General features: G+C 32.1%; 2 protein-coding genes across 2 annotated transcripts in view; both read left to right on the plus strand.

Moving 5' to 3' along the window:
* Positions 1–8509, plus strand: part of LOC132730207 (uncharacterized protein KIAA0825-like) — a 30112-nt gene extending 21603 nt beyond the window's left edge. Inside the window, exons 16-25 of the mRNA XM_060716074.1 lie at positions 92–351; positions 770–824; positions 1091–1143; positions 1598–1743; positions 1990–2150; positions 2894–3035; positions 3693–3795; positions 4228–4331; positions 4567–4772; positions 5503–8509. Of these exons, the coding sequence (XP_060572057.1) occupies positions 92–351; positions 770–824; positions 1091–1143; positions 1598–1743; positions 1990–2150; positions 2894–3035; positions 3693–3795; positions 4228–4331; positions 4567–4772; positions 5503–5697 (1425 nt within the window). The 3' untranslated portion in view covers positions 5698–8509. The remainder of the gene's footprint in view (positions 1–91; positions 352–769; positions 825–1090; positions 1144–1597; positions 1744–1989; positions 2151–2893; positions 3036–3692; positions 3796–4227; positions 4332–4566; positions 4773–5502) is intronic.
* A 5663-nt stretch (positions 8510–14172) lies between these two features.
* LOC132730201 (HAUS augmin-like complex subunit 1) lies at positions 14173–26067 on the plus strand. The gene is made up of 5 exons (XM_060716054.1): positions 14173–14269; positions 14796–14834; positions 24581–24755; positions 25087–25219; positions 25933–26067. Exons 2-5 carry the CDS (start codon positions 14814–14816, stop codon positions 26045–26047), a joined length of 444 nt encoding a protein of 147 aa, XP_060572037.1. The 5' UTR covers positions 14173–14269; positions 14796–14813; the 3' UTR covers positions 26048–26067.
* Positions 26068–26416: the final 349 nt, after the last annotated feature.

Consider the following 26416-nt stretch of genomic DNA (forward strand, 5'->3'; position numbering starts at 1 on the left):
ATAAGACATGAGTACCACTTTAAATTAACTAAACAGTTATAAGACATATGAGCTGTATGAATTCTGTATCAAATGTTTTGTCTTATTCCAGGCATATTTTATGAAAGACTTCACCCTGTCTATTCTGTTCCTCACACAAACAGTAACACCATGCACCCAGGAGAATAGTGATGCTCCCCCGGGGGAACTTCCCTCCCCACGAAGTGTGAAATACATACACGAGGAACCCTCACAAGGGAAGATTTCCGAGGAAGCTGTGCGAGACTTTACTATGTCTCTGTTCAGAGTTCTAACACATTCAACAGAGTTCTGTGATGGCATTGCTAAAGTGGTTATACCAGTAGTTGATAGGTAATAAAAATGTTTAAAGAAATAAATATCATTCATTTTCTCAGATATTAATTTTTTTAAAGAACAATAGAATTTTATATTCAGTGGTTTTTTTTTTTTTCGTACATTTATATAAAGGTTTAACTTTATACCTACCCTGATTGATTTGGATAATGCAGTTCTTGTGCTGTAAATTGTTAGGACAAAGTACATAGAACTGTGATTTTATATATACATGTATTTAGTAATTGCTTTATAAAATAAAATGTAATGCAAACGGGTGAAGGGTTGAAAACAATTGAAAACATTTTTTTTTTTGTACTATGACAGTTATGATATCTTTATATTATGCAAATGAAATTTAGATATTTTTACGAAATTGATGAAAATTTAGCAATTTTAGAGGTACGATGATTATAATAACATGTATATATTTCAGATGTGGAGATTGGGGATGTCTGGATATCAGGCATGTACCTGGGAAAGATATGAAGGTAGGCTGATGTAAATGTTTAACACAGAAATAGGAAATTACAGTTAATTTATGTAATGTTCTTAAATTATTGACTAAGTTTTATTAAAAAAAGAATGTTTGTATTTTGGAAGCTTGGTTGTGTATATTTCATGTATCTTTCTTATTTCAAGTGATATTTTTATTTCAGTGTTTTTATCACACCAGTGGTTCCTAAAATGTTTTTATTTTCCTGTGATTAAAATAAAGATTGTCAATAATTGATGTAGTTATTTGATATATTTTCAGATACCAATCTGGATGGAGGGAATATTTACATGTTTGAAACCATTTGTACAAAGGTAAGCTTAAAAGTTCATTTCATATAACCATGTACTACCTTGAATATAGAAATGATATGTGGTGATAATGGAACTCAATTTTAGTTCATTAGATAATACAAGTTTAGACTTACTGATTTTGCTCAATCTATACATAATGTATGAAAATGTTTTCAAAAGGGACTGTTTTTAGATGTGTTTAGAAGTAGGTCAAACTTTATAATATATATTAAGATAAATAGGTCTAACTATTTGATAAATGTTTGCATGAAAATGTCTGACATTTTGAATTTTTTGCTTAGGTAGGCTAAACTGTCATTCTTTGAATATTTGTATAGATTTGTCCAACTTTGTAATATAAGATTTCTTTAGCAGGCAAGGCTATTGAGAAGTTGTTGACCCATGACTAACTTTGTTACTATATTTAGATGAATGTATAAATGAGACTGGTTCTGAGATGTAGTATTTATTTTAGAATTCTGAAACCAGTGATAGAGTTTGTGTTGTGTCAGTCAGAGATGCTACATATAACACCAGTTTCTGCTGTGATGGAAGAACTTCCCTGTGGTTGTCGAACTCATGCACCCACAACCACACCTAGGGCTTCAAGGAAATCAGATGGTATATCCTTTATTTTATCTAGAACAAATTTTCAGTTGAATAAAATTTAGTTAGAATGATTTTTAGGTTGATTAATGGAAGAGAGTTTGTGATCCATCCCCAAGTGTCAAGAAATCATGCATGAAGCATATATATTTATTTACCGTCTTCCCCAGTTCAGAAAGACAAACTATATATAACAGTAATAGTGTAGATGTTGATGTGACTTTGATCCAAAAATGAAACATTTTCTTTTCTTACTTACAGCTGATAGAGACACTGTGGATTCTGTACTAAGACTGGTGTTAAACCAGATAACTGAGGACATGTTTGTTTTACCTGTCAGTGTGTGTATGCTTTTTAAAGCTTTGGAGGCAGAATGTGTGACAAAAGGAACTAAAACTCCTCATCATTGTGTTGGAACAAAGGTACTTACTGTTTAGTCAAATGCTGATTGTTTGAAGTTAAACATCACTAAATACTTTTCAAATACATATTCTTATGAACCAGTTTCTATTCTCACTATGAAGATCTACTTTAGGACAACATCTTTCACTCAAATCTAAGGCATTTTCTTTATCTGTTCATGAGTGATGGAAATAAATGGCAAACTAGAAAGGACTTATTTTAATATTGACTACTTGTATAAATCAAGTTAATTGGAGCATGGACCCCTCCTAGGCTCTGTCTAAACTCAAGTGTATATTCTGGTAGTTAACTTCAGTAGATATTTGGTTTTACATGAACCATGCTAGACGACATCATGGTGCATTAATTACAACCATTGTTACTGTATGTGTCTGTGAAAATTGCTACAAAGGCACCTGAAACATGTCTTTGTTCTTTATACAACTCTATGTAAACCTGTATATTATGTGATGTTATATTATCCTAACTAGCTGCCATGTCATTATGCTATTGTGTTTATATATATATATTATATATATATATATATATATATATATATATATATATATATATATATATATATATATATATATTGTATGTATACATGTGTATGGGCAGGTGGCCTGAATGCAAATTTGAAATAAACAATGTTATAAACTGTACATGGCCACATTCAAAGTTCCTCATCAATTAGTGAACAGTTCTATATTAAGACATATTTTAAAGTAAAAATTGTGAAAAGTCTTGTGTTGTTCTATTGCAGCTGGTTGCCTTGGCCCTACAGCAGTATTTATTGAATACTACACAACTGAATGATCACCTTGGTTTTAATCTCAGTAATAATGTGATAGAGGAGCTGAAATTACTAGCTGACTGTATCTATCATGTTCTAGTGTCAGGGAAAGGTAAACTATTGATTCAAATATCAAAACACATTGATAATTAATGTTTGGAGACTTGTTACAAATGATATCGCAATTGTTGCAGCAATTAAGTAACTATCTTTATCTTTTCAGCCTCTTAAGATATGAATTTTGTTACAATACCAAATTTATGTAATGCCTGAAATAAGTTTATTCTACAAATAGGTTTTAACTGAAAGTAAGAATTAGAATCTAAGTTGAATGGCAGTTTTATTTTACTAGACAGTCATTGAATTTTACTAAGCTGGAAGTAAATTTTGGCAGATTTCAATAAATGAGCATTTTTTTCATGGAGGATAACCTTCAAAGTTTTGAGATAGTCATGTTCTAAGTGTCGGAAGGTTAAAATATTGATTCAAATATCAAACCATTGCTAATTAACTGGTTTGGGACTGTAAATGATCATGCAATGTGCAGCATTAGGTACTATCTTTATCTTTCACTTTAGATATGAATTTGTACAATCAATTTTGTATGCCTGAATAAGTTTATCTACAATTAGGTTTAATGAATGTAAGAATTGGAACAAGTAAGGACAGCACCCACTTCGCAGCAGAAAATGCTGAAAGAATACCATGTTACTTAAGCAGGAGTTTGAAAGACATGAAATTGATAAGAATGTTGTTTTTATAATTTTAGTAAAGGGTAGTTCTACACCAAGATTAGCTGGAAGATTTTGTAAGGACAACAAGGACTGGATCAATGATAAACTGCAGATTTTTGTGTTCTATCTCAACAGCGAGTAAGATATTTATATCTATATGTATAGAGTGTTACTATGGTAACTGTTGCTATTATCTTGAGAGGAAGTGTTATTGTTATAAGAAAACAAATTTACTAATCTACATAACCATGATAATTCATAGACATTCTTACTAGGGAACTTCGTAAGTTTAAGATATTCTTCAAGGTTGTAAGCCTTGGTTCTGTACTTTTCTTTACATTCATTATAAAATATTTGCAGATACCGAAACTCTGTAAAATTGTGCATCATGCTGATACAAATTTCATTAGGCTTAATGAGAAATTAAAAGAAAACTATATCTTTATCTAACGTTGTATAACTCAAAATTTCTTGTCAAAAGTCTGTTATTTAAAAAATCTCATTTTAAGTTTTTTATAACCTGTACATATCAAAAGTGATGGAACATTGTATTTTTTTGTTTTGTTTCAGAATCTTTGATTTAACAGAAAACGCTCTTCAGCATGCTGGGACAACAGAGTTTAAAGATCAAATGTACATGTCAATCACAAGTGATATACTCTCTACTACACATGGTTAGTTGTTTTTATGCATTATGCAACTATTAATATGAAAATGTATAATTAACAAAATATTAAGATACTATTAATATTATTTCAAAGAATGAAAATATTGCTAAATCAGTGGAGCAATTGTTGCACAATTTATGGTTTGGGTAAAGAAATAAAATACAGTATGTCACATAATGTATGTACTCAGCATTATTTTAACAGTTCTATGTATAAAATTTGTTATCTTCAATAATTTCAGGTTCAACTGACCTGCAGCGGTTATACTGGCTTCTACACAATAATGGTTCCTGGCTGCACAATCAACTGGACATAAAACATACATTACCCCTCACAGAAAGGGATACCAGCCTCAGTAACTTCACCCTCGACATGACCCCTCATCCAAAGCCAACATTCAACCCTCTGCAAGAACACCAGAGTATTGGACCTTACAAATTTGATCATGTGCGTATCATGAAGTACAGTAGAACTTCTCTATGAATCAAACTTCGATTAGTCAATTTTCTTGATGTGTCGAAGTTAAAATGAAAGTCCCGATTTTTTCACCCTATATTTTCTTTATAAAAACTTTGATCTCAGGCATTTTTCACACCTTTTTTTTTTCACACCTTTCTTGGCCGCAAAAATAATCACTGATCATCTTTTTTGACAGAAGTTTTTACGCAAGTCCCTTCAACTTTGACTTACCGAAGTTCTATTGTAGATTGTTATATCTTTCATATTTTATCAGATCTATTTCCTGTTGAGAAAATTTAAAGCTCACTAAACAGTTTATGTGATATCTCAATATTACTTTGAATTAACTAGGAATCATTTTGAACTTTGCTTGGGACCTTTGTTTTAAGTGAATGAAAATTTTCACCAATGAAAGACATGCTCTTAAAGACATTACTAAATGATACTTTTAATGTCTTACATTCAGGCATTTACACAAATTGGTTTGTAGGTCAGAATTAAAGTACACTGTACATCATTGTTTTGAAAATTTTGAGAAGGGTCTTTATTCTAATATGTTCGTGTCAAGATATTTTAGGATTTACTCTTGAAAAAATATCCCAACAAATTTGAGAATCAAATTTGTCAAATACTTTTATGGGAATTTTGTTATAGTGGTGATTTATCATCATATATACAAGTTGTCACTATGATTAAATCAATGTTATTACTATTGTAGGTAGCCATTGAGAATATACCTTTAGACTGGGAGAAACTATTACAAAATGACCTTGGACTCAGTGAACTAGGGTTTCGAACATTACTCTACAACCGGCACGAGATGCAAGACGGAGCATACCTAGAGGAAAGTGAGAAAAAGCCTGTTGCAAGTTTACGTGCCATATTTGAAAACGATCCAAGAGAATTGAGATGAAAATATGAGATATATTTGATAGACAAGATGTGAGGGAGATTTATGTATAATCTTGACAATGTGATAAAAGTGTTTGTTATTTTACATGAACAGGGTATACGTTATGATGATTTATATTCAACATTTTTATATGAACCAAGAGCTTAGAAATTTGGCATGTAGCATTGCTTAGGGTACCTATATCAGTTTTATAAATCATGACTCTGGGGTAAGGCATAGCCCCATTCTAGGAGGCACTTACATTATGTAGAAAACACATCTTTGAGAAATACTACAATGCCCAGCCAAAGCTTATATAATTGGCATGTAGCATTCCCTAGAAGACCTCTAGTTTTATGAATCATGCCCATTGGGTCAAAAATGTTCCTACTCCGAGAGTCATTTAGTATGATAAAGACATATAAGATCAAACATTTTTGGAGAAGCTGCATAAATTGGTCTCTTCACTAATTTAAAGATTCTTGTTACATGTATTACTCAAGACAAATTTTCACTTGGGTGTATATATTTCCATGCTTTGGTTGTGCACTTGTTTTGCCTTGATATGTATTTAATAAATTACACCTACTCTTTTATGTTAAGGCAGTAGGCTTTGAGAGTTGATATAGTTGGTGTATCATTGTATTGAAATAATCACAATTGAACATTGGGCAGTTCAAAATTCTGTGTATTACCGTTTAAAATTCACCCCTTAATGGTTGCAATTCAGGAAAACTACTTCTACTTTGCAACTTTAACACTGTATTTATAATTAGAATACAGGTCAAATTGGTGCTACATCCAACACAGCAAACATATTTAGATAATGTTAATGTTTATGTAAATTTTTCACATCTCCAGCATGGTTGTACATGTATTACCTATCTGCTATTTAGATTAAATTTCTTGTTTTACACAAGAAATATATTTCAGTAATTTATATCAGAAAGTAATTCATGGAAATAGTTGTTACACTTTCTGAAAAGGCATTTTAATTATTATTTAAAATCTTGTTTATAATTTTTAATTAAGTATTTTTATTGTTACAGGTTATAGCATTATTGTTGATTCTTGTTTATTTTTCTGATTGATTTTTTTCTGTCATTTTGAGTTTAGGAAGTCTGTAATTACAGGCTAGGACTGTGTATGGGTTTTAAACAAGCTACATAAATTTTGATTTGGTAGTTAATAAATGTTTTTGCATTATTTATTTTTTCTACTTCTCTCAAAATGAATCATACATGCACATGTATATCAGTTGTCAAAAATGAATATTTATGAAATAATTTATACATACAGATTTTTTTTTGAATATTTATTCTGTGAAAAAACAATAGATTTTTTTTTTGAATATTTACTCTGTGAAAAAACATTGTCCATTACAAACAAATAGAGTCCACCTGTACTGAGAACTGTTATTAATGCATTTCAATCTCCTGAAGAAAGTCTCCATAAGATGGTAACTGGTAGATTAAAATATATTTAACATACTCTGGTGAGGGGCTCTTGCTTCTCAATTTATAACCACAAAAAAATAAATAAATAAATAAAGGAAAAGTAAATGGAAACTAGAGTCTAGCCTGTGCTAATGACCTTTTTTGAGTAATTTTCAATTACATTGATTTCAATTATCATTTTTACACAGGGTTTGAATATAAATAATTTTTCATCACAAAAAATGTTATTTTGTTATCATGTCTTCTTATAAATTGTTTAAAGGAGGTTCATTTACATTGTTACTGTTAAGTGTATGTAGCTTATTGTATACCATTTAGTGCAATATATTTTTACAATTTTATCCGTCCTGTTAATTTCTTGTTACTAGGGCTGGGAACGAATAAGGAATTTGATGTTCGAATATTCTTTTTCTATATTCAAATATATTCGAATATTCGTTTTTAAAACATATGTTCCAATATTTCTCTTTGACGTATACGTATCCGAAATTAATTGCGTCGAATACAATACTACTTAAATATGCTTGGAATAATCGACGATTAAAAATACCTTTATTACTACGTAAGTTTTTTTTTATTTTATATATTGTAAATCGACATATATGTTTACTTTTGAAATAAATTCATGATTCGATTGCCTTTTGTTCAGTTAATCCGACTGCTTAGCAATAACACATAATTATATTGAAACTTAACTTGTATTAAATATTTTTTTTAATTTATTTATAATTTAGATAAGGTGTAAAACATTCTTCAGATAAATTTGCAGTAAATATCACACAAAGTCTGACGGAATATAGACACTTACCATGCTTTCATAAAGCACCGATTAATGCGTGTTGATTTTTTCGTCTTCACAAAATTTAATACAATTATTGATTAATCGGAAAGGTCATAGCACAGAAAATAATAAATAAGATAATCAAAATCGGAAAGAATTACATAATAAACTGTTAAACAGGTAAATCACAAACTGTGAAACTGGTGTCCTTTTGATCAACTAGACCCCAAGGTTTTCACAGTTAATTGGCGATAATCTTTGACACACGTCATACAAACATGTGAACACCTGGTCAATAAAGGTTAATGGTTTAATTTACGATCTTAATTGAAATTTGAAAGTATTAACAAAAAAAACATTGTTTTTTTTTTGAATATTGGTATTCGTTTTTCAATGTTTCGAATATTCGGAAGTGTTTCGAATATTCGAATATAATTCCCGGCCCTACTTGTTACCCTCACTGATATTCATTTCAAGTATTTATTTATCTATTTATTCAATTTTTATTTATTTATTTATTCTTTCATGCCAATACAATAACCAATTGTTATGTGTACATTAATTCTGAAGGCTGCAAATTAAATGAGAAATATGGTTTTGTGTTACCTTTGTCATATCTTCTGTGAATAGAAAACATCGGTCACTTCTGTTCACTGTAAGCATCAAATGTAGTTTTGTTGCCCCATCTGTGAACAGATGTTGTGGAGCTGTGAACTGATAAACCCCATTTGTTAAGTTATTGTGGAGATAAACATCGACTTTGAACAGTTACACTCTATTTGTCATTATTGTGTACCAAGTCTAGCTGTGCATATCATCTTCATTTTTCGGTTCAATAATTTTTGTCGGAGTTCTGGCCCTGTAATGAATTTTATTTTCAAGTTTGTCTGGACTACTGATCTTATACCAGTAATGCAATTTTTAATTGAAATTTTACAGGATTGATCGGCAGCTCAAGTACTTGCGCATATTACAAGGGTTTTCCGCTTGAATGGTTTTTAGCTCAACTTTTTAAAAAAAAGGTAGGGGTATTGTTTTAGTCATGATGGCATTGCCATTGCCATCCGCAAACTTGTATGTTGATCATAACATTTTAAGTTCTGCGTGTATTGTCTTCATAATGGCCACAACAACCCTTGGGAGAATACCTTTCAGTAGACCAGACTAACCTTGACCTTCATCCATGAATGACCTTGACCTTCAAAGTCAAATAGTTTTTCACTGATTTTTGTGTCGCCTCTACGGAGTAGTGGCGACATATAGGGATCACTTCTCCGTCGTCTGTCTGTCCGTCTGTCTGTCCGTCTGTCTGTCTGTCCGTCCGTCCGTCACAAAACTTGTCCGGACTACTTCTCATAAACTACTGGTGCAATTTCATCCAAACTTTACAGGAATGATCAGTACCAAGTCTAGTTGTGCATATTGTCAACATTTTCCGGTTCAATGATTTTTGGCAGAGTTATGGCCCTTTAATAATTTTTAATTTTAAAGTTTGTCCGGACTACTTCTCTTATACCACTAATGCAATTTCTATGAAACTTTACAGGATTGATCTGTAGCTCAAGTCCTTGCGCATATTGCAAGGGTTTTCCGGTTGAATGATTTTTGGCCGAGTTATGGCCCTTTGATAAAAAGGTTTCTTTTTCTGTGTGTTGCCAGATACACAAAAGCTTGTCCGGACTACTCCTCATAAACTACAGGTGCAATTTCATCCAAACTTTACAGGAATGATCAGTACCAAGTCTAGTTGTGCATATTGTCAGCATTTTCCGGTTCAATGATTTTTGTTTGAGTTATGGCCCTTTAATAATTTTTATTTTTAAATTTGTCCGGACTACTTCTCTTATACCACTCATGCAATTTCAATGAAACTTTACAGGATTGATCTGTAGCTCAAGTTCTTGCACATATTGCACGGGTTTTCCGGTTGAATGATTTTTGGCTGAGTTATGGCCCTTTGATTAAAAGGTGTTTTTTTTTCTGTGTGTTGCCAGATACACAAAAGCTTGTCCGGACTACTCCACATAAACTACTGGTGCAATTTTATCCAAACTTTACAGGAATGATCAGTACCAAGTCTAGTTGTGCACTGTCCATCTGTCTGTCCTTCTGTCACAAAATTTGTCCCAACATGAAATTGGCCATCATGAGGCGACACATGTGATTACTGATCGCTCTTGTTATTGTGTCGCCTCTACGGAGTAGTGGCGACATATAGGGATCACTTCTCCGTCGTCTGTTCCGTCCGTCTGTCTGTCCGTCCGTCCGTCACAAAACTTGTCCGGACTACTCCTTATAAACTACTTGTGCAATTTCGTCCAAACTTTACAGGAATGATCAGTACGTACCAAGTCTAGTTGTGCATATTGTCAGCATTTTCCGGTTCAATGATTTTTGTCAGAGTTATGGCCCTTTAATAATTTGTATTTTTAAAGTTTGTCCGGACTACTCCTCTTATACCACTAATGCAATTTCAATGAAACTTTACAGGATTAATCTGTAGCTCAAGTCCTTGCGCATATTGCAAGGGTTTTCCGGTTGAATGATTTTTGGCCGAGTTATGGCCCTTTGATAAAAAGGTTTCTTTTTCTGTGTGTTGCCAGATACACAAAAGCTTGTCCGGACTACTCCTCATAAACTACAGGTGCAATTTCATCCAAACTTTACAGGAATGATCAGTACCAAGTCTAGTTGTGCATATTGTCAGCATTTTCCGGTTCAATGATTTTTGTTCGAGTTATGGCCCTTTAATAATTTTTATTTTTAAATTTGTCCAGACTACTTCTCTTATACCACTCATGCAATTTCAATGAAACTTTACAGGATTGATCTGTAGCTCAAGTTCTTGCGCATATTGCACGGGTTTTCCGGTTGAATGATTTTTGGCTGAGTTATGGCCCTTTGATTAAAAGGTGTTTTTTTTCTGTGTGTTGCCAGATACACAAAAGCTTGTCCGGACTACTCCTCATAAACTACTGGTGCAATTTTATCCAAACTTTACAGGAATGATCAGTACCAAGTCTAGTTGTGCACTGTCCATCTGTCTGTCCTTCTGTCACAAAATTTGTCCCAACATGAAATTGGCCATCATGAGGCGACACATGTGATTACTGATCGCTCTTGTTATTGTGTCGCCTCTACGGAGTAGTGGCGACATATAGGGATCACTTCTCCGTCGTCTGTCTGTCCGTCTGTCTGTCCGTCTGTCTGTCCGTCCGTCCGTCACAAAACTTGTCCGGACTACTTCTCATAAACTACTGGTGCAATTTCATCCAAACTTTACAGGAATGATCAGTACCAAGTCTAGTTGTGCATATTGTCAACATTTTCCGGTTCAATGATTTTTGGCAGAGTTATGGCCCTTTAATAATTTTTAATTTTAAAGTTTGTCCGGACTACTTCTCTTATACCACTAATGCAATTTCTATGAAACTTTACAGGATTGATCTGTAGCTCAAGTCCTTGCGCATATTGCAAGGGTTTTCCGGTTAAATGATTTTTGGCCGAGTTATGGCCCTTTGATAAAAAGGTTTCTTTTTCTGTGTGTTGCCAGATACACAAAAGCTTGTCCGGACTACTCCTCATAAACTACAGGTGCAATTTCATCCAAACTTTACAGGAATGATCAGTACCAAGTCTAGTTGTGCATATTGTCAGCATTTTCCGGTTCAATGATTTTTGTTTGAGTTATGGCCCTTTAATAATTTTTATTTTTAAATTTGTCCGGACTACTTCTCTTATACCACTCATGCAATTTCAATGAAACTTTACAGGATTGATCTGTAGCTCAAGTTCTTGCACATATTGCACGGGTTTTCCGGTTGAATGATTTTTGGCTGAGTTATGGCCCTTTGATTAAAAGGTGTTTTTTTTCTGTGTGTTGCCAGATACACAAAAGCTTGTCCGGACTACTCCACATAAACTACTGGTGCAATTTTATCCAAACTTTACAGGAATGATCAGTACCAAGTCTAGTTGTGCACTGTCCATCTGTCTGTCCTTCTGTCACAAAATTTGTCCCAACATGAAATTGGCCATCATGAGGCGACACATGTGATTACTGATCGCTCTTGTTACTATTAGAGCCTATAACTTTGTTATTGTTGAATGGATTTTCTTCAATAAGAACATAATAATCTTTTAGGATAAACCTTAAAGTTGACCAGAGAGACCTTGACCTTCACTCATAAATGACTGACCTTCAAGGTCAAAATAAATGTCCAAATTTTGCTTGTTTCTTGCTTTAAGTGGTTATAACTTTGGTATTTTTGAATGGATTGTCTTCAAACTTGAACATAATAATTTTTAAGGATAGCCCTTTAAGTTAATCAGAAAGACCTTATCCTTCACTCATATTTGATCTTGAAGCTCAGATTAATGAAATTTACATTTTTCTTGCTGTTACTTTGTTATTATTGAATGGATTGACTTCATATTATAACAGAACATTCTTTAGGATAAGACCTTAATGCATTTAAACTCAAATTGACTTTGGCTTTATTATAACCTTGACCTTGAAGGTTAAAATATTGAATTTTCACTGATTTTTGCTTTATTTGACTGTAACTTGGTAAGAGATGGAGTATCTTTATACTTTGACAAAACAACATATTGGACAAGAACTTTTTAAAGGTTGAACTAACCTAGACATTGAGCTTTAAATGACCTTGACCTGCAAGTCAAATAATTAAATTTTATGTTAAATTGTCATAATGCTGTAACTTGCTATAATATATGTACACACATAAAAAAAAAAGAAAACATAACTTTTTTTCTTTATGATTTGTTTAAACCGTTTATTTCTTTGCTTTTAGAAAAAGTAAAAAGGTCAAGCGTTGCTCCCCCTTGGCGGTGGCTCTTACTGGCCTATTTATGGCCCTTTAATTAATAGTGTCGCTAAAGTCTATCCCTCATATACCACGAATGCAATTTCATTGAAATTTTGAAGGATTGTCTGGTACCTCAAATACTTTTGCATATTACACAGGTTGTCTGGTTGAATGATTTTTGAATGAGTTATTGCCCTTGAAAAAAAGTGTTTTGCCCAGTTAATGATTTTTGTGTCTTCTATCACACAGAAGCTGCCACATGCAATAAGCTATCATGAGGTGACACGTGATCACTGAGCGCTCTTGTTTCTCATAGTTTACATTGTTCTTGTCACACAGGACACCTTTCTTTTATCATAGGTTAAAGCAAACGAAATATATCAAGAATTATTACAAGAATTTTCACACTGTCATAATATTTTAGATTAAAATGATTAAAAAAAGCTCTACACCAATAAAAGTCTCAATTTTAGTATTGTGAATGAATTTTATCGAGAACCTAAATAAATATTGATAAACACAGGCAATTTGCAAAAAGAACAAACTTTGACATTTGAGTAAATAAAAAACAAATAATTCGGGGCAATATATTGATAAAAAAATAACAAATGTTTGTTTTTTAACACATGTACTAAATCAAATAAATACTTTATAAATAATTTACTGAATAAACAGGGTGAAACTAGTAGATAAAAACAAATGCTTTGTTGAATTAAACTTGCTTTTTATTTTCCTGCTTGACCCTCAGGGGCTAGGATAGTTTATTATATTATTGAATTGAGCTGATATTATTTTTTAAAAGTTGAAATCAATATACCCGTCATTACATACAATATCATTAAAAGTTAACGTTTCATTGTCTTTCATTACGACAAAGATCAACACAAATATAGTTTATTTGTTTTCCCTATTCACGAATTCGAAAACCTAGCTAAACGCCGTTTTGCGGTACTTTCTGTACATAGCTCTGGGGAATTCGCCTAATTGAGTGTAATAGCGAACTCAATGTTTTCGGCCTTTTTTTAAATTAAACTGAAATAAAACAGTTATTTCTTTATAAGAAAATAATTCAATATCATGGTATGAATAATTCCATACAAAAAATAAAGTAAATACACAAGTTTACGCAGAAAATAACCTTATTTATTATGGAAGATTCCACTACGTCTGTTTGAATTTTATTGATTTTAATTATAAACAATTTATTTTTTTGAATAATTTGCAGTAGATATTAAACTAATATTGATAATTTTCAAAATCATCAATTTTTTTCACCTTAAACGGTTAAATAATGATAGAAAAATAGACATATCTCGTAACTGTGTTATGTACTTCATTTGGTGTAATTCCCCAGAGCTAAAACGGTAATGTACCGGAAAACGGTGTTTAGCTAGGTTTTCGAAAAGGTCAATAAGATCCCGGGACCGAACCCTCCTCCGGTTCTGTCCGCGTTTTAGACTTTGCCCTTAAATTAGAATTACTCCCCCTTAGTAATCATTCTTCAATGCGCGGTATTTTGTAAACAAATATTTTTGCAAACTCCTTACAGCGGTTACGTCACGCTTTGCTACTTTAACCACTGCCACCACTGAAATCACGTGATGATAGTTGTATCATGTGACAAAAACATGGCGGCCAGTTTCAGAACGCCAAGGATCCCATATCAAACTGGCAGATTTATAATTACATCCTTACCAGACAAAATAAGTTCAAGACACACAATTTGTTATCACTTTAAAACAAGTGCGGGATCAAATCTTTTTTGTGCAATCGTTCAATAACTGTTTATATTCTGCCATTGTTTACTATGCATACGGTGTCACAGTGAAAATATCTTTCGTTATGTTTACAAAATAATTTTTATACGTATATTTTTTTACTTTCTTGTACATTAAGCATAACTATTTAACGAAAGAAAACTAAAATGATATAAAGTAATCTATTTCAAAATTAAAAGTGAAAAAAATATATCCGGCTATATTCGACCGAATTTACTTGTGGTGGCAGTGGTTACTGTACAGATCAGGGGAAGTAACCGCTGCGAGGAGTTTGATATTTTTGTTGAATAAAATGAACAGACAACACCAAGAAGTAAGTGTAAATAATTTTGGACCAAAAATAATGCAAGTGAAGGCCAGCCTGCATATATCAATCGGTTAGATTATACACGTGATGGGTCTTTATTCGACATTTTTGTGAGAACCATTTTCCTTTGCAGTAAGCAAACAGGACGTTTCGGCCCCAGTGGGAAAATCGGCCCCTGGACGTTTCGGCCCTTTTCCGCGAGACGTTTCGGCCGTACTATATAGTACATTGCTGAATTGATTAACAACAATTAATTTAATTACAATTAAACAGTTATGACACTTTAATTCTTTAAATGATTAATGAAGGTGATTCTGCTTTGTCAGCCATGTTTGTTTTCACTATGTGGGGCCAAAGTGAAAGTAGGCCAAAATTCATATAACAACAAAGCTCACATTGACCTTTTCGAAAACCTAGCTAAACACCGTTTTATGTTACCGTTTAAGGTTAATGTTACGGTATGTTACCGTTTAAGCTCTGGGGAATTACACCAAATGAAGTACATAACACAGTTACGAGATATGTCTATTTTTCTATCATTATTTAACCGTTTAAGGTGAAATAAACTGATGTTTTTGAAAATTATCAATATTTGTTTAATATCTATTGCAAATTATTCAAAAAATAAATAGTTTATAATGAAAATCAATAAAATTCAAACAGACGTAGTGGAATCTTCTATACTAAATAAGGTTATTTTCTGCGTAAACTTGTGTATTCACTTTATTTTTTTACAGAATTATACATACAATGATATTTAATTATTTTCTAATAAAGAAATAAGTGTTTTATTTCAGTTTAATTTAAAAAAAGGCCGAAAACATTGACTTCGCTATTACACTCCATTAGGTGAATTCCCCAGAGCTATGTACAGAAAGTACCGGAAAAAGGCGTTTAGCTAGGTTTTCGAATTCGTGAATTGTTATATGATGAGCCATTTGCAAGTACACTTCCAGTTCTATGTTTTAAAGACTATTTTAAACAAAAATAAAAATGATAACAATAAGAAAATTTACCTTGAATGTGCTACATTTCTGAAGACCAAAAACATTTTGTTGCAAAGTTTTATGCACATTTCATGAATGGCAAAATCCTTTTTAAAGTCTGTTTTAGTGCCTACAAAAGCTATTTTTTGCAGAAAATACAAAAAACTTTAAAAAATATAAACCTTAGGAAAGTAGTTTATCTGACCTTGAAAAATCATGGCCACCATGACATGTGTAAAAAAGTAGCACCATGAAAATAAACATCATTTACCTATCTCTTGTGTACATGACAAACAGACACACTTCACTGTTACACATTAAAAAGGTTAGATTTTAAAGTTTGATTGTGTTTTCATTTTAATTGTAGTTCATAAGGCTATAAATGATGATTGTTATCTTGCACTAGCCTAATTAATTCGGCGTGAACGGTTTGACCCATTTTACAGACTTTTTTTTTCTTACTGTCAAACCGTTACGCCTAATTTTAACTGTCATTTTTACGCACGGAAAATCTACCGGTAACACTATCGATAGTTTGGACTGATTTTTACTGCTTAAACCTAACTTCAATTACCTCTAAAGATCAATAGAATATAAATTTTAGTACTAACTTCTCCTAGAAAAAATATTAGATTGTACCTGTCTTAACGTATACATGCCGATTTATTTCAAATTTGTACTGTCTACTCTATCTTCGGCCGGACATGTTATGACGTCATCGTCAAAAAAATCGATTCCGTGAAAGCTGGTAGTAGCTACCAGTGTGTCTAGCAGGTAAGTGTGGGTTACGCATGAAGATTAAATTAAACAAAATATCGGGGGAAATAAATCTATTCATTATTTTTAATAAATGTGTGCATTATTAAATACTATTGAAAAAGTATCATTTGTATATAACCTAAATGCAATGGTCGCAAATAGGCTCCGTACAAGTACTGTTGTTTAATATTTTTTAAAATATTTTAATACATGTACTCAACATTTATCAATTGGTGGTTTGCCTTCTTGTTTACTGCAAATGACTGCCAAATGTCACTCTCGGATAAAATACTGACTTCATTTATACATGCATATTTTATATGACAATTAAGAACGTAAAAAACTATATTGAAGGAAACTATTTGAAATACACAAATTATTCAGTATTTTGTACAAATAATATTTCAAGAGCTCTTTTTCACCGATTGCCGATATATAATACCATATTAAACCTATTGATAAAGTTAAATGTTCTTCTTGACATACTTTATTAAATTACTAAAAAGGAACTTTATTGTGATCCAGCCATATGCTGATTGTAACTATAAAGGAAGGGTCACATATTTTAATTGAAATAAATTTTAAGTAGAGGATATTAAAAAAAAAGTCATTGAGAAGATCAGAATTTTCAAATGAACAGATTAAGAGACTTATAAATGTTTAAGGTGTATGTCTTGTTGTTTCATACTGTTTTGGTGACACTTTTGTTTGTGTCCCTTGTTGTTTTCTCGTCTAATGGTAAGTATCTTCCCCTTGCCCCTAGTTTTATTTCTTTATTTCGCCCCCTCCCCCAAATTTCCTATCCCCTTCCCCTGTGCCCGTTAGCTTAGTGGTCCTGTTTCATACGGTTTTGGTGACACTTTTGTTTGTGTCCCTTGTTGTTTTCTCGTCTTTGGTAAGTATCTTTCCCTTTGCCCCTAGTTTTATTTCTTTATTTCGCCCCTCCCGAATTTCCTATCCCCTTCCCTGTGCTCGTTAACTTAGTGGTTCTATTAATCATTCATTTATTTATTTTCTTTGATTTCCTTCTCAGTTACATTTTAGTGATAAGCCTGACCGTGCTCTCCCTTGCGCCCTGTCCCGTTTTAATTTAGGATCCTCCTGGGCTCCTTGCCAATGGTTCATGTTCCTGGGTCGTTGTGGGGGTTGCGTTCATTGAACGCCGCCTTTCCTCTTGTTCATCTTGTTTATCATTGTGTAAACATGTTGCCGAACCGTAACAAACAGATAATGATTATCAATACAAGGTTCGGGCAAGCAAGCAAAGAAATGTAAAGAAACAGAAAAAACTTATTCCACATTCATGTATCCACCCTCCAAAAAAAAACACACCAAAATACGCCTGTAACTGCAAAAATCGAAAACATAAATACACAGGAGTGCCAAAAGACGGCTCTGGTAGGTGCAAGTGCTCCCTTTCGCTGGTTTAAACAGAATTGATCACTTAAACATAATAATGTTGAAATTTTTAATCAACATCCACAGATGTGTACATAATACGGCGGTAATCATGGAACTTTCAATGTGACACATTCGAGGTGCCGTTCAACGGGAACTAGATAACATGGAATTTTTAATTGGTATCAGGTTTTGGTGTCCTTTTGCGTCAGTCGTTCTACATTTCTCCCATCTGTCTTACATTGTTATGCTATTCAACGTCTAAATAACGGTCACTAAATTTCCGCTTGCTGCGTTTTTATCATAAACCCCGTCAAATCTGTGCGACAATTGTATTTTACTGAGGACTGTCTGAAATTCCATTTTATAGTTTGAAATTTTAAGATTTTTTTTCAGAATTTTAAAGTTATTTTTGGTTGTTTTGAACTTCTTCCCCTACACAACCGTCCTCAATTTCTTTTAAGATAATAAACTAGAAATTGATATGGAGTGTAATATAAATTGAAATTCTTCTTTGCTTCATCATGTATAGTATAATTATAATTCATTAAGATGTACCTACAATTACATTGTATTTTCGTATGTGGGAAATCATGGCAGGGTTATAAAATAAAAAGGTAGTTCAGAAATTTCACCTAATGATCACAGATGTTAAAAAATCCAACTTAATTATATCTAATTTGACAATTTAAACGGACTTAAATGCAGTATGATCTGACATCGGACATCATAAACTATTTAATTTCTAAGTAAGGTTATCAGAATTTCCTTTTCACATTCTCTTTTTAATTCTGAAATATTTGTGTTTGAATAAAAGAGTTATTCCTGCAATAATTCATATAAATAACATAAACAAATTGTATAATAAAGCTTGGCAAATACAATCGATTGCCGCCGATACCTGTGTTACACCATGGATTTTACCATGACACCGATTTCCAATATGGCCGCTTTCAATAATTTTCAACGATTGAAAAATTAAAGTGGAATATTTAGACTTCTGTTCGACTTTGAAGTATGATAATTTGGAACCTTGCATAAAAAACGATTCTCTTTCAGGTAATGTAGACCGTTTCTTTGAAACTTTTCTAGTTTTCGCTCCCAACAACTTCTAATTGGGAAGCGTCCGTGCATAAAAATGCAGTTCGTGGTTGGACTTGGAAAAAAGACAGCGCCCGTCCAAAATTATCTCGGTGTCTCTTTGACAAGTCTAATTAGTTGGACTAATCTTGCACTACTTTTTTACAAAAAATAATGGAGGCCATGTGCTTAGAAGGACATGAGATACGGATTTATTTGGAGTTAAGTTTTGAAAGATTTTTGTATTTGCTGCAAAAAATAGCTTTTGTAGGCACTAAAACAGACTTTAAAAAGGATTTTGCCATTCATGAAATGTGCATAAAACTTTGCAACAGAATGTTTTTGGTCTTCAGAAATGTAGCACATTCAAGGTAAATATTCTTATTGTTATCATTTGTATTTCTGTTTTAAATAGTCTTTAAAACATAGAACTGGAAGTGTACTTTCAAGTGTTTCATCATTTTACATTGTAATCTTTGTTCTTATATGAATTTTGACCTACTTTCACTTTGGACAGACTTGGTGAAAACAAACATGGCCGGCAAAGCAGAATCACCTTAAATATTATCTTTTGATCTCTTGAACCATTTAGATGTAGTCAAGTCAAGTAAATTTTATTTACAAGTCGGATACATCAACAATAAACATAAGCTCTGATGAGCTTTTTACACCGTTTACTATAATATAAGACACATGTTTAAGATATCATAGATGACGAAAATGGTTATGATAAAATAAGACAAATGGCATTGCATTAACAAGAACACTGAAGAAGAGTAGACAAACAGCACTGTACTAGCATTCATCAGTAGCATACAAAAGTAAGAAGTAATACATATCAGATCTAATAAAAAAATCCATTTATAAACATACTAAAGGTTAAGATCACACATCACAGCTTATATTTATTACACACACATTTAAGCAGAGGAACATCAAGCATACATACACTCAATAAAATTCATAGGCAAACCAACTTATAAAAAGAGCAAATTATATATAAATAAATAAAACATTGTTAGGACTAAGAAATAGAATGACAAGGTTAAAATATGCATAATGAACATCAACCCTGACATTAACATACACACAAACATTCAAGTTATACATGTATATAAAAAATGATACATAGCTTAAATTTATTAGCACATAAAAATAGAAATAAGTCTATCACAATAAAAGCACACAAAAGCATAGCACATAAAATAAAAATAAATCTATCACAATAAAAGCACACAAAAGCAGCTCATATAAGATAATTAAAACAAGCACATTGATGAAACAAAAACAAAGCAAAAGTAACTACAGGGTTCCCACGCTGTCCGGGAAAACGGGAAATGTCCGTGAATTTGAAAACACTAGCTCCCGGCCTTGAAAAGTCCGGGAATTAGTGTTGATACAGAAAAAAGTCCGGGAAGGTACGGGAATTAGTCTGGAAAAGGGGAGGTAAATCAAACAACCAAAATGGCGGTCTTAGCACAGTATATTGATTTCCGCATCTTGAATGTTGATGATTTTTCGATTTACAAGTGTTTTAAGAGGCCAATTTTGACATTTATGAGATTTAACATTTATTTTCTGGTTACTATTGCGGTTTTGTTTGGAAAATCTTATAAGACAGACACAAATCGACCCCAAGTTTGCTTCATTGGCCTGTGCTCAAAGCACATGAAAAAGATGAAAGCTCACAGGTATGGTTGTGTCCTTGGGCAATGTTTTTTATCCTAATTGCTCACAACCATGCTAAAAGCCAAAGGTATATCAATATAAAATTAACAATAGTATTACATTAATTTACATACATGAACTATTGTAAAGGCAGAGCACAGCCAATTGGCCACACGGGTAGCACGAAATACCTAAGTATAGCCAATATATACTAAAAATAATGTGTTGTACTAATAAAATTGTGTTTTAAATCATGAATACAATATACAATTTCACTAAGATGTAATCAAACATACCCAAATATACATTTTTAAACACCGCCCCCCCCCCCCCCCTCCCGTAGCACTGACTTAAGCAGAATACAACATTTAAACATGAAAGTTGTGAAATTTTGAATGTCGAATCACCTGCAGGCAGTTTTCATAATTTTACCCTTCAGTGTGACATGCTTTTGCCATTCTTTGAAGCCTTTAAGTGGACTGAGGTCAAATGTGTGGTAACTTATTTAATAAGTACTATGAATATCTGGTCAAAAAGTGATCCCTTGAAACATTAATGACAGCAAAATTACATGAAAATGGCACACAACCTGCAAAAACAGTTTCTGTCACAAAGTACATTTCATTATTTATAGACACTGAATGTATTTCTTAGATAGAGTTAGATTTATGTCATGAACTATATGTATTTTATTGGTGTTGCTAAACATTACCATGAACATATTCAAAGGACAAAAAAAATCAAATAGCTTGAAATTTTATCTTCTAAAAAGTCCTTAAAAAATCAAAAAAGGTCCTTGATAAGTCCTGGAAAAGTCCTTAAATTTTCAAAATATCTAAGAGTGGGAACCCTGTAACTAAGAACTTGAAACATCCAGCATGTCGCTGCCAACATTTTTTTTTTTTTTTTTTTTTGATGATGTACATGCGTTATGTGATATTACATGAAGTACAAGAGCAGTTCTCCCCTTGCCAAGTATTTATCAATGATCTAAAATGGTTAAAAGATGAAGTTTGTCTAAAATTATCTGGAAGTTTATTCCAAAGTTTGGCAGCGGCATACCGGAAAGATTTCTTACCATATCTGTCAGTTCTTGGTAAAGGTACCTCAACAATATTGGTGTGTCTAAAATTATATTTAGAATGTTTAAGATGTAGTAAATCATTTAAATAAACAGGAGACATATCATTTAGAATTTTGTATGTTTCTAAAGCAATTGCTCTTAATCTCCTAACTTTCAAAGAAATAAGGCCGGACTTCTCAAGTAGTATAAGTTTAATATACGTTAATGTTTTTAAAGGTGTAACAAACAATAAAGCAGGTACGTATATTAACCTGAATAAAGGCAGGTTTATCCTTAATTTATAAAATAAACCACTTAAACTTCTGGATTAAGAAAGTTAATTACAATTATTCCTTAGAAAACATCTTTTGATCTTAATTAATCTATGTAATTTTTTCAAGGTGTAACTGAATTACTGTTTATTTCCCAAAAATTAATTAGTTTTGCACCTATTGCACCTAGAAATGTTGTTGTTATTATATATACTGATTTAATGATTGATTAACCAGATTAACATCAATTCAAAAGAAAGATCAGTGTAATTAAAAAAACAACTGAAATAATTGTAACACGTGCTATTATAGGAATCGATATTTTTTTAAATACAGAATATACAATGACGGTACAGAAACAAAGAGTAAAGTATAAATCGTATCAATTTATTTATTAATTTAATCAAACAATGTTGACAGTGACAAAATAATTATAGATATTATGGCTTCTGTTTTCTTTTAATTGTAAAATTACATGACCGAATGTTTCGATTTTCACGTGCATGAACAACTAACTTTCCTTACCTGATAATTAAATGTGTTAGATTTTTCAATATCAAGGAAATAATTGCGAGTAGCTATTTATTGTGAGATATTTATAAACATTGAACTTTACATTGAATGCAACAAGTATCTAATCTTAAATGGTTTTGGTAAAGATTTAATCTTACGTAAAATATATAGAAGGTATCGTATTTCTTTTCATATATGGTTGTAATATAAAGTCAAGGTATTTGGAAATTGGCGTTCCACTTCATGAAAATTGTCATTTATGATTATTATAACTATGAAATTTTAATATACCGGTTTTAACCCATACTTATTCTGGGGCCGATTTGGTAAAGGGCCGAAATGTCTGGGGCCGAAACGTCTTGGGTAATTTTGGGCCGATACGTCTTGGGGCCAAAATGTCTCGAAATCTTTTCCTTTTTTCATGTTTGCAAAACACATAGCTAATTATTTTTTGAAATGGTAGTCCTTAAAAATATATGTTACATATGCAAAAAACAAAATTGGTTAAATAACTTCTATTTGCTGTAAGTCATTGCGCCAACGGCAACACTAGCTTAAGGTCTTCAGGGTATATACTAGTAGGAAATGACGTGAATGCAGACAGACCATGCAGACCCGTAGGGAAAGTTCACCAAATTAATAATCGTGCTGAGATTGAGGAATCTGACATGCTCGTATTCATTCATCAATATGCCAGGGCTGCAGATAACATGCGTATTTGCGTTATTACCCAATTAAAATGTCTAAAAACCCAATAGAAATAATAACTAAGGGTAAGAAAAAGTAAATGAATTCTTATTTATACAAACTACATTTGAACTGGTGCGTAATGACGAAAATTATTACTTATCGCGTACATCAAGCAGATCATACTGTTTCAGACTGTTTTAACCTTTAAATTATATAAGGCAACTTGGAAATTTCCTAGGCCAATAAACCATAAAGCAAAGTAGTAAGTAGCTTTTTTATTACCGTACAAAACCTACAAATGTCTACAATGAAGGTCAAAAATTTTGGGTAAAATGCATGAAGTTCAACTTGTACTTTATAACCCAAATTGGTTAGAGGGGGTAGGGTAAAAAATACAGAAATAACTCAAAGAAAATAGAAAAAATCCAATAGATCACAAAATAAGGGGTAATTACCCAATATACACAAAATGTTATCTGTAGCCCTGATATGCCATGAAAAAAGTGAAGCATACCTTGATAAAACTACGTAGGATGGTCCCCTATGGTACCACTGTTCTTATTATTTCCAGGAAATTGTACACATGAAAAGTACTTGTATTTACTATTTTATTAAATTGTGTTTAACTGTCGCATCTTGACTTTAAAATACACATGTCATTCATAGAATAATTCAATGATTTAAATTAGAATCATCTATGGTCATTTAAGTCATGTTTTGAATGGGAGCTTAATCGGAGAGCACTATGGTACCGTGGTATGTAAATTGATGGCCCTTTTTGGCTTCAGTAGAATGTTTTCAACAGAATATGACGTCACTGCAGTTTCAGCAGACAACCTTCATTTGTCAGAACATGAAATTATCAGTTTAACCAGTAAATATGGGATAAAATAAAAAAAGTATTTCCAACACACTCGGGCAGCTTTGGATTTTCCTATCAATGACAGAAATTTATTTGAAATAAAAATATTTCTAACATTTTTTTTATCCAAATTAAAAAAAGCAGCACTTCCACTTTCACTTTAATGTAAAGAAACAAATTTTCTGATTGCACCGGATTGGGCAAGGACGCGGTACCCGCGGGGAGTACTATATAATCTGTTGATAAGCCAAGGCCCAACTAAACTTAAGTAGGGAATTATTAATTTTGAAGAAATATTGATAAATGTAATGTGAAATATTTGATAAACATTTAGATATATGTTTATAAAGAGCAGTGCAGTGGTTGATATTAGCACTAGGCCATCCGTAAAGATCTAGTAGATTTTCTCTCTACCCAATATTACAACACATGTCATACAGCTTTTTATGACTGTATTTCAGGTTCAAGTATGGTTAGAGAGAGTTTTTGGGGACCAGTCTGTGCCTTCATATGAGCTTAACCAGTCTACAGTCAGCATGCTATTCAACCTAATGAGAAGAAATGAGCAGAAAGAGAAAGACTGCCAGCTGCTGATTGAAGATCTTAGACAAAAGGCTGAGGAATACAATGTTGAAAGTAAATAGATTTAGGCTGTTTTTTTCTCTCAGTCACTAAGAGTAGAAGAGTGTACTGTATAATGTTTGGACTTTCATGTTTTACATCTATCCTTAATCATTTCTGAATAAAACTGTTATGGCATGTACCATACTATAGAGTATAGAATGAAATGAAAATTATATTTGATTAATTCTTTTCTGTTTTTGGCATGGTTTAGAAACAAGTTTAACTATGACTTTCAGATTCAAAAATGATTAATAAAAGGCCTGTATTCCAGTGTTTAAATGAGAGAAATATTTATGATGACTTGGAATGGTTATTTTCTATGTATTTATTATTTCACTTTAAGGTAGACGTATTGAGGCGATATTACAAAATATAAACCTGACAACAGCTAGCCTGTCACAGTCCGGTCTTATGAGTTTACGTACCCTAGCAAATCTTGCTCTTTCTCTACACACTAAGGATGCTTCAGACACAAGGTCAGTATATACTTTCATTGTTGTTGTTTAAGTGGTAAAAAGAAAAGCTACATTTACCCAAAATAAATATTTTCTTGTAAATGACATTAGTGTTGATATAATCTCAGAAGAAGACTTCAGTGTGATTAATTTAAGTATAAGACCTTGTGAAATAATCCAGCATAACTATGTTAAATCCTTACCATGCTTAATAAGTTAATATCTTAAATGGACTTGTCCATCTTTCAATCTGGATTAATCCATTGATCATTTTTAGGGAATTTTTCAAAAAAGTACCACAGCAGACAGGGCAGACTATGCACCAGATGGCAAAGGTTCTTGAATGTTGGTCAGAAGGGTCATAAACCCTCCCTTACATTGATAAACAACAAATTAAAGATAGTAGAACATTTTTGATCAGGGAAAACTTTGATTTAACTTGGGATGAAATTGCATGTTCTAATATTAAGATTGTGTAATGTATGAGATTAATGCTTATTGACATTACCCATAACATATTGAATTTTCTTAAATAGACTTGTCAAACTTTTGCTCTGTCCATTATCACTGTGAATATCTAGACATAAATTTAAGCTAGTATAGAGCCATGTCAGATTGTGTGAATGACTGAATGTACTTGCCTTGCTCTATCTAAAAGCTGATCACTTTCAGTTCGTTAACTTTAATATCAACATAGTAAAGTCCAGTTAATGTTTTACTTGTGTATGTTTTAGCTTCCTGCTAGCTCTACAACATCTCGAAGATGAGATCAGAAAAACTGAAGAATCTCGTCGTGCACAACAAAAAATACTCAACAATCTCATAAGAAAACTAAACTGCTGTCCTTAAATACAGTGCTTTGAAAAAAGTAAGTTTGATTTTCTATAAACATGTAAAATGCAGTCATCCATAAATTAATATAAGATTCATATATATATATATATATATATATATATATATATATATATTATATATAGTGTATTGTCGTGCAATTTTATTCCATTTTTTTGCTTAATGCATATAAAATTAAATGTTGAAAAATGCATGAAATTTCTGTTTCTTATAATTATACAGAATTAAATGGACAGATATGATTTTGATATCATTAATCTTTAGAAATTCAATAAAAATAACTGTAGATTAACCTGGGTGTTATAAGCTTAATGCCATTATATTTCCAATAAGTACTTGTTCTGTCAATTTTTTTGAAAAATTTGC

Source organism: Ruditapes philippinarum, unplaced genomic scaffold (assembly GCF_026571515.1).
Source record: "Ruditapes philippinarum isolate M1 unplaced genomic scaffold, ASM2657151v2 ctg406_1_1_1_1, whole genome shotgun sequence".
Classification (NCBI taxonomy): Eukaryota; Metazoa; Mollusca; class Bivalvia; order Venerida; family Veneridae; genus Ruditapes; species Ruditapes philippinarum.

Excerpts from the sequence above, each read along its gene's own strand:
- LOC132730201 (XM_060716054.1), top strand. The coding sequence starts at position 14,814 with ATGAACAGACAACACCAAGAA. Across the intron at positions 14,835-24,580 it reads TGAACAGACAACACCAAGAA|GTTCAAGTATGGTTAGAGAG; the intron begins GTAAGTGTAAAT and ends ACTGTATTTCAG. Across the intron at positions 24,756-25,086 it reads TGAGGAATACAATGTTGAAA|GTAGACGTATTGAGGCGATA; the intron begins GTAAATAGATTT and ends TTTCACTTTAAG.